The 14,986-nt window shown below is 36.6% G+C and overlaps 1 protein-coding gene across 2 annotated transcripts in view; it reads left to right on the top strand.

Moving 5' to 3' along the window:
• Positions 1-14,986, top strand: part of crim1 (cysteine rich transmembrane BMP regulator 1 (chordin-like)) — a 313,308-nt gene that overhangs the window by 253,470 nt on the left and 44,852 nt on the right. For both annotated transcript variants that reach the window (XM_056477346.1, XM_056477345.1), the window contains exons 11-12: positions 5,946-6,158; positions 9,032-9,247. In XM_056477346.1, the coding sequence (XP_056333321.1) occupies positions 5,946-6,158; positions 9,032-9,247 (429 nt within the window). The remainder of the gene's footprint in view (positions 1-5,945; positions 6,159-9,031; positions 9,248-14,986) is intronic.

Raw genomic sequence — 14,986 nt, 5'->3', positions numbered from 1 at the left:
CCCCATATGCAGTGTTGTGCAAGTTACTTCCAAACTGTAATACATTACAGATTACTTATTACTGTGATTTAAAAGTAATCCCTTACCTTACAATATTACTGTCTCAAAATTGTAATATGTTACATTACTCTTATATTACTTTTTAGTTACTTTTACCAAAATAACTACAGAATTAGAACTTAACATTCTAAAATGACTAAATGTACTGCAGAGCATTTTACATCCAGTAGAAAGCGATATGATGTAGCAGAATGACGGTGACCTATCCAGGCTACTAACAATATAGTATATATTTGGCAACGTGAAGGCTCAAGACAATGCAAGAAAGGATAAGAGCCAGAATCACAAATGATCAAAGTCTGTTGAAAGTATGGTAAAGATAAAGTGATTATCTGGCAATATCTGTGAATAGCTTGACTATTTTCATATTAGACACAACAGGCCTATATGTAAACTCCAATGCCATGACGAGATGCATTTTTTTCTTAATCTTGCCATTATTCTATTCACTTTAAATTCAGGTTCACAACACAAAACTGTCATGCACAAAGTAAGCATGATGAACATAGCTTTCTCAATATAATGCTCGTGCACCGATTTCCTCTGTGGACAAAACTGCTTGTGAGCTCACAAATATACGCTGCTCGCGTGCAAATTTTCTCATGCTCTCTCAAATATGCACTGCTCACGCACAAAATTTCTTGTGCGCTCACAGTACACTACTCGCTCAGTGAGATTATATGCAGACTCACAATTTGTGTCTTGTGTTCCCTCTTCCTTTCATGCTTTTTGATATAATTTATATTTGTACATTATTTATTAACAATAACCAAAATACTAAAATAGACTTACATATAAAATTTTTTATCTAATCCACTATAACCTTTTTTGTTGTTTGTTATATGATGAAATATTTCCAATAAATAAATCCTCAAATAAATCTCACTATCAATCCCATTTTATCATGGCAACTAAACTAAAACTAAAATAAATAGAACACGTCTCTGTTGTCTTCCACATTGCTGATGAGATTGTGGAGGACATTTTCCCTGTCATGTACAGTGTTTTGAACAGTTCTACAGTAAAGTACTTCAATTAATCAGTTGTGCTAATACTAGTTGCTATGGTAACACAAGCGTAATATAAACAAATTACCCAGTGCTGTAGTTTTTTTTTTACAATATAGGGTATACTATACTACAATTCACCACACTTTACTGTAGTAAAACTACACTTTGTATTTCATTTTATCAGTTGACTATACTTAATACTACAGTATGCTGAAGCATTCATTAACAAATTGTAAATAATACTAGCCTAAAACATAGGCAGTATATCTAACACTCAAAAACACAAGTATTTATTATAGAATTTATCATAACCTTTTAGTGTTTCGTGTATTGCTAATAAATACTGTAGCAATATATAAACCATATCAACATTCTTGGGATAACCAATTGAACAGGAGGATCTCTGGAGAGCAAAAGCACGAAAAGAAGAGGAAACATGAGGCACAAAATGTGAGTCTGCATCATCTGACAGAGCCAGAGCAGATCATTCGCACGTGAGCAGCCGTGTTTTGAGTGCATGCGACTGCGAAAAAAAAAAGTTGCGGTCGAGTTGTCCACGAACAGAGAATTACATGAATGCGCTCTTGTAAAACTGCGCTTACGACTGTTGTCAGTGAAATAACGCCATATGCACATACGTCCATCTCGCGAATGTACTGTCTTCTGCTCATCTATTTTGCCGCTTTTCCGCTGCACGTCAGGGCTTGACCTTACTGTGAACCGGGCTGAGCCAATAGCCTCGGACCTCGAGCTCAGAGGCTGAAATCATTCCGCGTTCAAAGTAAAAAAGTTCCAATAGCCAGAGGGATATTGATGACAACACGCGCATATATTCACTAACCACGAACAGAAAATAGAACTTACTTGCGGTATTTTTTTTTGGTAATGTCTTGCGGGCGAAAAGTTTGTTGTAACGCACGCGTTACTGAACATGTACCGAGTAAAATATTACTGAAAATGTATATGTAATGCCTTACACTACTGCGTTACAGGAAAATGTAATACATTACTGTAATACATTACTTTTGTAACGCATTACTCCCAACACTGCCCATATGGTCTAAAACTTGACAGGTTGGCAAATCTAAACTTGTATTTAATAAAACAAATATAAATGTGCATATAATAAATAATACTGCTACTAACAATAGCATTATACAAAAGCAAATTGTCATGAATAAACTGAAAAACCCCTCCGAGATAAAGAAGGCATGAAAGCAGTGGTTTTTATATTTACGTAGGCTAGAAATTTTTTTATTTTTTGTATTATTTTAATCCTTTAATTGAAATAACGCGCTATGTGCTGGACTTTAGACGTCCTCTCTGCTGGTCTATTGAACAGTGTATTTTAGTCCCTGAAAATAGCAATGTGCCAGCAATGCGCCTCAACACGCCTCCTTTTTTAAACCAGAACGCCTATGGGCGCACATATGTGCGGAAATGCTTTTGCTATTTAAACAGCGTGGCGCAAAATGTCAAAACGACTCTTGCGCCGAGCTGAAACTAGCTAACAACAATTGCGTCGTGCCTTGCGCCGCATTGCGCCGGGTGTATGATAGGGCCCATTATTTGAACAACTTGAATTAATTTGAATTTTTTTAAGCCTCATGTTCCAAATTTTCAAATAGTTGTATCTTGACCAAATATTGTATATATATTCAGTCAATATATTCAGATGAATCTCAGTTAAAAACAAAATAGAGAGTTACAACTGGATTTGTGGTCCAGAGTTGTAACCGCCAAGCCAGGTTCACCCCACTCCAATCCCTCTTACCCGAATTCTGATTAGCCCTGCACCTGCACGTCATCCCCAACCATTCACTCCAGCCCCATAAATACCTGCACGTCAAATCACTCACTGTTCGGCCTCATCGTTAGACAGAAGGATGAAAGGTGCATCCCAAATCCCAAATTCTATGCCATTTTGTAGTATAAATAGTGTAAGTAGTGCATTCTCACTGAAAACTCTAAAAATAATAAGTGTACTTTAAATACCCGGATGATGCACTCATTCAACCGGTAAAATGAAGTGTGGACTGATGGACACTTCATGCACTCAACGACCGCAGCTTTGCTTACATAGTGGAAGGGGCTGAGCTATCGGGCGCACATGTTAAATAACTTTATTTACTTTGGATTGTGAAAGCAAAATTCTCCTACGAGAGTGATTATAGCGCCTCCCCATGGTGAATGCGGTTATACTCATGGCAAGTATTATTGGGTACTTTGGTGATTTATTTCACTAATTTGTCAACTGTCAAACGTCATCAGGAAAACGGTTTGAATTTCCGCTTAGTAAAAAAACCATTAGTGTTCGATTTGGAATGACACTATATACTGTACAAATACTCTGTTGTTGAGTGTGTAAGTGCATAAGTGCATAGTGTATAGTGTGCCATTTGGGACACAGCTAAACTCTCACGTGTGATTCCTTCCTGGTCTCATCTGGTGTCTGTCTCCCGATTCCCTTCGTGAACCTTGTTCCCACTCTATCCTCCGGTCCTTCCGTATCATCCAATCCACATCTCCACTTCCAAGCTGCAATAGACTCTGTTTGGTCTGCCATCAAAATCAATGTTTACTTTACTCATAGTTCTGCTTTCAGTACTTTGTGACAAGAGTAATACATTAAAATAGTTTATTATTCAAAAATTAAACACTCAATTAAATCAAATATTGCTGTTTAGGTCATTTGATGTTTAGGCCCAAGATTTAAAAAGTATACAATTTTACAACAGCAAAAGTGCCATTAACACAGTGTTTTGTTTACTGGCCACAGTGTGGTCAGGTCAAACTATAGCTGTATTTCCATCCTCATATTTTTAATGGACATTTTGGGATATTACATTTAAAACATTCATCCATTAATTTTCTACCGCTTTTCTGGGGCCGGGTCGCGGGGGCATCAGTCTTAGGAGAGAACTCCAGACTTCCCGTCTCCTCAGACACTTCCTCCAGCACCTCCAGGGGGATCCCGAGGCGTTCCCAGGCCAGCCGATAGACATATTCCCTTCAGTGTGTCCTGGATCTTCCCCTAAGGCCTCCTCCGAGTGGGACATGCCTGGAACACCTCCCTAGGTAGTCATCCAGGAGGCATCCGAAACAGATGCCCGAGCCACCTCAGCTGACTTCTCTCAATGTGGAGGAGCAGCGGCTCTATTCTGAGCTCCTCAGAGCGTGGGTACTCAGAGCTTGGGTACGCCCTGCAACCCTTCGAAGGAAACTCATTTCAGCCGCTTGTATCCGAGATCTTGTCCTTTTGGTCATGACCCAATGTTCATGATCATAGGTTAGAGTAGGAACGTAGATTGACTGGTAAATCAAAAGCTTTGCCTTTCGGATTAGCTCCTTCTTTATTACAACGGACCGCTACATCGACCGCATTACTTCTGCCGCAGCACCGATCCACCTGTCAATCTCACGTTCCATCCTTCCCTCACTTGTGAACAAAACCCCAAGATACCTGACCTCCTCCACCTGGGGTAGGGACTTTCCTCCAACCTGGAGATGGCAAACCACCTTTTTTCCGGTGGAGCACCATGGCCTCGGACTTGGAGGTGCTGATTCACATTTAAAACATGTTTTTTGAAAAAAAAATAAATAAATAAAATAAAAAAAGGAAAATAAACATAAAAAAAACTCAAAATTAGTAAAAGTAAATAAATAAATAAATGTATAAAATCAAGGTATAAAACATTTTTAAACATTTAGAAAACATCCAATTAACCCTCATATTTTTATGTCAGTATGAAATGTTGAAAAGTTGATCAAATTTACTTGCCTGTTGTGACATATCTGAGTGCAATATCTCACATAGCCTCATGCCCCAAAAAAATTTACAAATAAATTGATTAGATCGCCTCACAGGAGGAAGGTCTCTGGCTCAAGCCTCGGCTGGGTCAGTTTCTGTGTGGAGTAAGCATGTTCTCCTCGTGTTGGTGTGGGTTTCCTCCGGGTGCTCTGATTTCCCTCACAAGACCAAAAACATGCGGTACAGGTGAATTGGGTTGGCTAAATTGTCCGTAGTGTGTGTGTGTGTGTGAATGGAGTGTGTATGGATGTTTCCCAGTGATGGGTTGCAGCTAGAAGGGCATCCGCTGCGTAAAAACATATGCTGGATAAGTTGTCAGTTCATTCCGCTGTGGCGACCCCAGATTAATAAATGAATGAATGAATGAATAAATGAATGAATGAATGAATGAATAATATCCATGGATAAATTGTGAGTAAAAATTACATTGATTTCATAGTGACTCACTTATTAGTATTATTATTAATAGTAATAGTAGTACATATTACTAGTTACAATTATATGTGCCTTTTGCCTCAATAAACTGCTAATTTCTGAATGAAATGCCTACTTGACTACCTCCATTCAGCCCGCAGTAGAAAAAACAAGCCACGCCCACTTATTTATCATTTAATATTCTGTTTCTCTAGAATCACAATACCATAAAAAACATCTTCTGATTCATGTGGACTTTAAGTTAGTGGTTGTGTTTACACGTATTATGTAGGATTAGGAATGTAGAATAAGATCATGTAGAATCTGTACTTTATATAAAGTACGATCTCAATTATAGGCAGGTAATAAGCCTCTAGTTAATAGTGGGAATTGGTACTTACACAAAAGTGTTACAATTCTGTTTAGTTTCTAATTATGTATTAAATATACAAAAAAAAACATCATTTAAAATACAGATACAGTACATAGCAAGTTAAGGACACTGTGTATGGATATGTTAAAGATTGAGCTTGTACTGCTTTGTTGAAAGCACTACTTTGTCATAATCATGGTTTGTCCCACAGTGTTTTTGTAAGTGCTGTGATGGCAGAAAGTGATCTGATGTGTCTGTTGTATGTTTGTCTGTGCAGATCAGAGCTCATCATCTGTGACTCCAGCAGTGAAGCTGGGCTCTTGTCTGTCTATGGATGGCCGCAGGCACGAGAACGGGCAGAGCTGGCACGACGGATGCAGGGACTGTTACTGCCATGCTGGGAGAGAAATGTGTGCCCTTATTTCTTGCCCAGTGCCACCCTGTGATAATCCTACCATCCGACCTGGACACTGTTGCCCCACATGCCCAGGTGATGCAGTTCAGCATATTTACTCACTGGCAGACAAAGTTTTTTAAAGGGATATTAACCCAAAAATACAATTTACTCACCATTTCACACCTTCACATGGTTCCAAACCTTGATGAGATTCTTTATTGTGTTGAACAAAAGAAGATATTTTGAAAAAAAAAAAAAATGGAGAGATTGACATCTACTGTATGGTACAAAATAAACAAAAAATACTATGGAAGTCATTGGATACCAGTTTCCAAAAACTCATACAGGACTGAAACAAAAACTATAGCCATTCATACTCCTGGACACTTTAGTCCATACCTGTCAACATTGGGACATTGGGACATTGAACATTCTGTATACATTAAATAACAGTGTCACTTTAAAAATGCACAGATCTATAATGAAAGCATTTGATTGCTTTCCTAGCGGTTTATGCTCATTTAAGACAAAATGTGTTGTGTTTAAAAGAAAACCCAACAAGATCGACATGTCTAGATGTTGTTATTATTATTCATTCATTTTCTTTGCTTAGTCCCTTTAGTAATCTGGGGTCGCCACAGCGGAATGGACCCCCATTATTATTATTATTATTATTATTATTATTATTATTATTATTATTATTATTATTATTATTATTATTACAATGATGATGTGTATATGTCTGTTTAAACACGCACCCTAAAACCCAGTGTCCACTTGAGCTCCGCATCAAATCGCGTCCGTACAGAATCCGCTTGGGAAACAGTGATAGTGATTTATTTATCACTATGGAGCGTATCAGCTGACAGTCATGCATCGTTACATGAACTGACTGTTTTGAGGATTGCATACGGGCAATGGCGCCTGTAATGAAAAGTAAATAAATCGCGCCGTTTTTATGTTTATTTCAAAGGGTTTTCATGCCTAAATGAAATGAAAGCACAGAACAGATTCATATTTAGGAGCAAGGGGCGGCCCCTGGTGGGATGGGTTGCATATAGGGAGGATCGGCTCTTTACAGAAAGATAAAAAATACGGGAGAAATACGGGAAAATACCTTTACGGGATGATAGCGGGATAAAACTGTAAAATACGACAGAATCCCGGGGAAAACGGGAGGGTTGACAGGTATGCTTTAGTCATAAAGCAAGGCTGCATTTATCTGTTGCAAAACATGCAAGAATTGAAGTATAAATTAAAAATAACATTTTCTGTATGGATATATTATTTTCATGAGATTTTTTATTTGTTTTGGGACAGCTTAAATGTTTTATGTTCAATCCACTTAAATTTGTAAAAACCAATAAGTTAACTTAATTCCTTCATGTTGTCCCAACACAAATCGATTGTGTGGAACCCAGCATTTAAAAAATGTAAACATCAGTGGAACACAAGCAAAACTTGACAGCATCAGCCTCATTTTGTCCACTTACAATTACATTTGACTTTGGAAGTAATTTAATAAAGGACACCACATGGCAGTGAACTTGGACCTGGAACCATTTAAATTAAGGCCCAATCCCAATTCTACCCCTTAGCCCTTCCCCTTACCCCTACCCCTCGTTTTGCGCATTCATATCAAGGGGTAGGGGTGTCCAAATTCTCTTTAGCTTGAAGGGCTAAGGGGAAGAGGTGAAATAGCCCTTTGAACGAAGATTTTTCAGGACCACACTTGAAACCAAGGGGTAAGAAAATTTCCCAGAATACACCAGCCACAGCTGCACCCGGAATTAAGGAGATACACAAATTAGTATTTTTTATATTTCATTATTACAAATTTTTACAACAAACAAGCTTATGTTTTAATATATCTATAACCGCGTTCATGTTTTACCGTCATGCTTTAAAAAATTTCACGATCTATAATCCATAATAATAACTCCTGTATAGCAGTCCCACAACATACTGACATTCGAATACCCTGTCAGAAAAGTCTAGTCACTGGAAACATCTGAAAAACAAATATAAACCAACATCCAGCATGCTGTAGAGCTGAACAGTGCAGAGGCTTACTTTATATCCAAAGATATTTCAAGTTGAAAAGAAATCTGTATTTTTGAAAGTAATTAAGACAGCAGAAGTCATTTAATCTTTGCCGACATTTATTGTTTTGAAATATTTGAAATGTTGAAAAATATATATACCATGTTTTTTACCCAGATATTTAAAAAGAACATATTTTAGAGCAGTAATTAAAATACTGTCATATCGTGAAATGTATTATTTTTACGCGAGGTTATCATACCGTCAGAAACTTATACCGGCCCATGCCTACTGAGCACCAATAATAATTTCTAATAATTAAGCAGTAATATACAGTTGATGTCTGAATTTTTAACTCCCCCAGAGTTATTAGCCCCCCTGTTTATTTTTTTCCCCCATTTCTGTTTAACGGAGAAAAGATTTTTTTCAAGACATACAGCTTAAAGAGACATGTAAAGGCTTAACTAGGTTAATTAGGTTAACTAGGCAGGATAGGGTTATTAGGCAAGTTATTGTATAACAGTGGTTTGTTCTGTAGACTATTGAAAAATAATATAGCTTAAAGGGGCTAATAATATTGACTTAAAATGGTTTTAAGAAAAGTTTTAAAAGAAAAATATTCTAGCCGAAATAAAACAAATAAGACTTTCTCCAGAAGAACAAAATATTATCAGACATACTGTGAAAATTTCATTGCTCTGTTGAACATCATTTAGGAAATATTTTAAAAAGAAAAAAAAATCAAAGGGGGTTTGATAATTCTGATTTAAACTGTATATATCTTATAATAATGGTGAACAGAAGAATTAAAACTTAAGACTTAAAAACACTCCAATTACTCACTGGCAATGCTTATATGATCTCTTTAGAACAGTGAAAAGTAGCATGTCTTTTTAAGTTAAAACTCTGATTTTCTTTCTTAGAAGAGTCCAGTTCCCATAAGCCTGAGCTGAGCGAGGCGTCAGTGTGTTTGGCTCCAGGAGGAGAGTATTTCGTGGAAGGAGAGACGTGGAACATCGATTCCTGCACTCAATGTACCTGCCACAGCGGCCGAGTGCTATGTGAGACCGAGGTTTGCCCGCCTCTTCTCTGCCACAGCCCAATCAGAACACAGGACTCCTGCTGCCCACACTGTCCAGGTGCGGTGTCAACCAAAACATCTATTCTCCCTCAAATCAAAATGACAATTTTTTGAGTGTCAGTATAAATATGTTGGTGTTAAAGTCATCTATAAAGGGTTGTTCACACCAAGCACGACAACTATAAAGATTGAGCTCTAAAAATCATTCTGAATGTATAGCAACACTCAAAAAATGACTTTTTTTGCTTGTTCAAACCACTGATTTAAAATGAGTTGATACTAACGTTCTAATAGTTTTGGATTTTTCATGAGTTTTAGTTTTTATTTCATTTTGACTTTTTGTTTCCAGATTTCAGTTTTAATTCGATTTTAGAGGCAGATTTACTAGTTTTTATTAGTTTCTATTTTTTGAAATTGCTTAGTTTGTTTAGTTTTTATTAGTTTCAGTATTAGTTTTAGTTTTTTTGTTTGCTGTTCGTTTTTTTATAATTTAGGATATTTGTTAGGTGCAAGATTCAGAAGCATCAGAATAAATATTGTATAATAAAAACTCAACCAAAGATGGACTACAATTTTTGACACAAGAACACTACCATCTACCATTATCATCTACCCATCCTCAAATTCAAATACAGCCCACAAGATAACTTCCTTAGGTAAAATATATGATGGGAAGTTCGGATCTTTAAAGCGAACTAGATCTTTTGTTTCAATCTTTCCAAGTTTGGAAGCTTCCAAGTTGGGTTTACCCGAGCTGCAGTTTAGTTCAATCACAGCAGGCTGTCATGTACTGTACTTTTTGTGTTCGGTTCACTGAATCACGCATGCACAGTATTATCGGTTCACCGTTTGTCAAATCTGTTATCTGTCTTTACTGTTCTAATAACTGAATAACTCAGTATATATTGGTATATTTCGATTCAAAGGAGGATATTGGACATGTTATAAAGTAAATAGTTTGTGTGAATAAGTTCTTAACGTTACTGGAGACGCGAATCATTTCTAATAATTCAGTTCGATTTAGTCAATTAGTGAACACTTAGATGATTAGGTTAAAATAAGGATTCGTTCATGAGGTATACAGTCTGTATTAAACACATTCACAAAGACAAAAACGAAAGACGTTTTTGCTATAATTCATTTTAGTTTCAGTTCGTTTTGTATGTACACAATACAGTTTCAGTTAGTTACAAGTTTTAAAAACAAAATCGTTTTTATTTTTATTTCAGTTAACGAAAATGTTTTTTTAATCTAGTTTTTTAACGATAACTTGGTTATACAACAACTGTTAGGTTTTTTTTGGGACAATGTAATTGTTCTATGTTCAATTCGCCTAAATTTGTAATAATGATTAAATTAACTTAATTGATTTGTGTTGGCACAACATGAAGGCAATTATGTGGAACCCAACGCTATTTACAGTGAACTGCAGAGTTCATACCAAACTATAATGGTAAAGATGGAGAGAAATTATATCTTTGGGATCACTTTCAGACTTTTCCCAGCTAATAAATGACTAAACTCTGCTTGACTAGATGATGATTAAGATATGATTAGATCATATCGTCGCCAGCACCTATTAAGGCGTGCACTCGAGTATGATGTTATGATGACGATTTTTATGTTTACTAGAGTAAATTGATTATTGGGCGTGTGTCCTAAAAGGTTGAATACCCCTGGATTAAATTATGATTAAGATAATGACTATGATGGAAACAATTGGTTACACGCTGTGAAATACCGTGGTAAAGTTAGTTTGACGTTTGACGTTCATTAGACATTCTGTTTCAAACCAGTTATATTCTTTGCTCCTGTTATAGTTTGAGCCAAAACTACATCAGAGACTTAAATATGTGCCCTTTATGTTGCACAAGGCTTAATTTCTTGATTTAAAAAATATATATATTATAATAATATTTAGACAATAATAGTCTAATATTTATAGAATAATATTTAGACAAGTTTTAGAGTTGATTTGATTTCTTATATGCTGAAAATATGGATTCAGTACTGTATATAAAAACAACAGAGCTAACTGTAAAAATCAAAGCTTGTGCATCATAGAGAATAATATTCAGACACTTTTACAGTTGATTTGATTTCTTCATCTCAAATTGTGTTAGAGTTTAAATGATTATTACATTTTTTACATTAAAAGTTATTTTGAAAATATTATAAAATAGATAAAGAGCTAATTTAAAAAAAACAGAGTCTTGTGCAATAACCAGGATGTTTTTCTGAACATTTTGGTCCTGGTTTTGTTATAAAATTTCATATGATTGAATTAGTTTATTTATTCATATGGTTAATTTGTTATTTTTTAATCGGGAAATTAAGCTTTGTGCAACATAAAGGGCACATATTTATGTCTATCTAAAGTAGTTTTGGCTCAAACTATAACAGGGCCAAAGAATTTCAAACATCAAACTAACTTTACCACGGTATGGGACTGAGCAATTTAAAAAATACATAGAGCCTCAGGTATCTAATTGCTAGTATTGGCATCTTCGTTTTGTCTCCTTTACAAATGCTGAGGAAAATAATGCATGTATTTATGCCACTACTACACTGTATAATTATTGATTACACAAGCTGGATTCACTGGTCAAAACACACAGTGGGCACCTTCAGGTTAGAATGGGTAATGCCAAATGAAAAGCATGAACTAAAAATAAACAGATATTATTATTTGTCAACGTGGGCGCAAATATATTTATCAGATATAATTATATTTATAGTTATAATGCTTGGTTTTAAGCTGGCGTGTTCCAAACCAGGACAAAACTCTCATTTAGAAGATATAAGCATTTAACACTTTTCACTTCTGCCAATAAGAATCAACTATTTTTTGACCAATCAAATGATTTCTAGTACATAAAATCTTCAGCCTCTAGAAGACATGAATGAAATCAATCACATACTAACAGCATTCATACTGAGGGTTCACCAAAACTTGAAGGCATCAGAAAATATAAAGTTGGCACAGGGCTGTTGTGAACTACTCCATTTTGTTAATATTAATAAGAATGAAAGGAGGAACCCTACACAGTCAGAATACAGGCAACTAAGACGTTCAAAACTACACTTTTTCTATATGGTCAAGTGGTACAAAATGCACTACTTAATATATTGTAGGTAATAAATGATTCAGATGGTGTAAATTCTTATTATTGGGGTGAATGAAATCTAGTTATGCTGGCTTGAGAAAGCCAACATACTGTCATACTACATAAACTCAATATTCTTCCTCTTCCTCTTAGACTATTTTAAGAATGCATCTCCTCCTAAAACCACCAAACTCACTCTAAACCTCCAAACTATACTGAATTATGTTGCTATATCTTTTTCCAATTGATTGGTTTTCCGAACACTGTCCCAGAAAATTCAGATAAATCCCATTGACTTAAAATTGGACCGAACTTTGTGACCTCATAACTTTGTGCCCAGACTGTCATGCAGACTTAAGGTTGAGCTCATTTAACACAGACTACCGATCTGCCAATCACTGATGACCTTTCAACTTTCTAGTCACACCCTAGCAACCACTTACGGCACCCTAGCAACTGTCCAATAGACTTCCATTGTAAAAAAATGCCATTGACTTAACATTAGACATACTCACAACATACCAATTCGTGCTAACAACTATACTAGATACAATATATACTAGAGTATCATACTAGAAACATACTAACAAACATACTAATCATACTAGCTAATTCAATGCTAATTCATACTATAAACATACTTGCTATGTGCTAATTCATATAAAATTCATGCTAACAACATGTTTATGCTAGTACCATGCTAACAAAATGCAAATTTGTGCTTGAAACATGCTAACAACATGCTGATTCGTTCTAGAACCATGCTAATTTATGTTAGTAACTGCCTAGCAACTACTCAGAACACCTTAGTAACCACCTAGCAACAACCTAGCAACACCTAAGCAACCACCTAGCAATGCCCTAGCAGCCACCTTGCAACACCTTAGCAACCACCTAGCAACACCTTAGCGTCCACCTACTAACACCTTAGCAACCAATCAGAACACCCTAGCAACACCTTAGCAACGACCTAGAACACCTTAGCAACCGCCCAGCAACACCTTAGCAACTACCTAGCAATGCCTTAGCAACCACTCAAAACAATTTAACGACTGCCTAGCAATGCCTTAGCAAGCACTTAGAACACCCTAGCAACCACCTAAGCAACGCCTTAGCAACCACTCAGAACACCCTAGCTCTTGCCTAGCAACATCTTAGCAACCACATAAAACACCCTAGCAACCACCTATCAACGCCTTAGTAACCACCTGAAACACCCTAGCAACCACCTAGCAATTCCTTAGCAACCACCTTGAACATCATAGCAACCACCTAGCAATACCTTAGCAACCCATCAGAGCACCCTAGCAACGCCTTAGCAACTACTTAGAACACCCTAACAACGCCTTAGCAACCACTCAAAACACCTTAACAACCGCCTAGCAACATCTTAGCAATCACCTAGAAAACCCTAGCAACCAACTAGCAATGCCTTAGCAACCACTCAGAACAACCAAGCAACTGCCTAGCAACCACCTAGCAACGCCTCTGCAACCTAGCAACCGCCTAGCAACACCTTATCATCCAGTCAAAACACCCTAGCAATGCCTTAGCAACTGCCTAGCAACCACTCAGAACACCCTAGCAACCGTCTAGATATCCTAAGGAACCATTCAGAACACCCTAGCAACCATTACGAACATCCTAGCAACCACTTAGCAACACCTTAGCAACCACTTTGAACCCCCTATCAACTGCCTAACTAGAATCATGCCAATCCATACTAGAAACATGCTAAGATATATGCACTGTACGTATCTATCTATGCCAACTGCTTCAAGCTACTTCAGGTAATTAAAATTTAAAACTATTTCAAATTTTCAGACTAGGCTTTCTCAAGACACTATAAAGTTTGTCTACGAACTTTTCTAGTTTCACATAAATGTCACACCAACTTTAGCTCAAAGACTTAAGCTGTGACTTACATGAAATGCTATTGGCTGTTTTAAAAAGGGGAGGAGCTTCTCAATATCTCCCACCTTCAAGCTTCAGTTGAAATTACATTGCACATCTGAACAAAGTTGCGCATTTCAAGGCACTTCAGGAGACCTTTCAGTTTCAAAGCTGACAAAAAGAGGTCATGGAAAGTAGCTGTGATATTTGGATGTTGTACAAGTAGAATCAAGGGAGCCGCAAAGGCTTTATTTATTTAAAAGTTACATTATTGTGAGAACTTTTGGAGCGTAGAGGCATGTGACACCTATGAAGGGAGGAAAGTTAACTAAAAGTGACTGTGCATAATGCATGCGTTTGGTGGAAATGATGAATACTGCATGACTCAGGAGTGCGTGATCAACACTCGGAGCTGAAGATGACAAAGGAAATATAACGGATGCACATTTCAAAGGATGTTTCAGCAAACTTTCTTTTGCTGTTGAAAATGTTCCCAACAATCAAGTTTCTAAATGAAACGAGGGAGAGATGTAGATTTGTTTCAAGCTCAGATTGTTTGAGCTTGAGTCATTTGTGTTTTAGTCAAAGTAGGTTGTCAGTTAGAGGTTTAGTTGGAAGTTCAACTTTTTTGTGTTTTAAAAAGGGGTAGTTCAAAAATTACAATTCTGTCTCTAAGAATTTCTGTCTTCTGCTCAAGACTGAATATATTTTAAAAAAATTTTATCTGGTTCACCTTAACTTCCATAGTATTTTTTTGTTCTCCATAGTCTGAAAGTAAACAAGAACCAGCAGTTGCT

The sequence above is a fragment of the Danio aesculapii genome, chromosome 17 (genome assembly GCF_903798145.1).
Source record: "Danio aesculapii chromosome 17, fDanAes4.1, whole genome shotgun sequence".
Classification (NCBI taxonomy): domain Eukaryota; kingdom Metazoa; phylum Chordata; class Actinopteri; order Cypriniformes; family Danionidae; genus Danio; species Danio aesculapii.
Note: the sequence above shows the minus strand (reverse complement) of the source record. Positions and strands in the feature narration are given on the sequence as shown.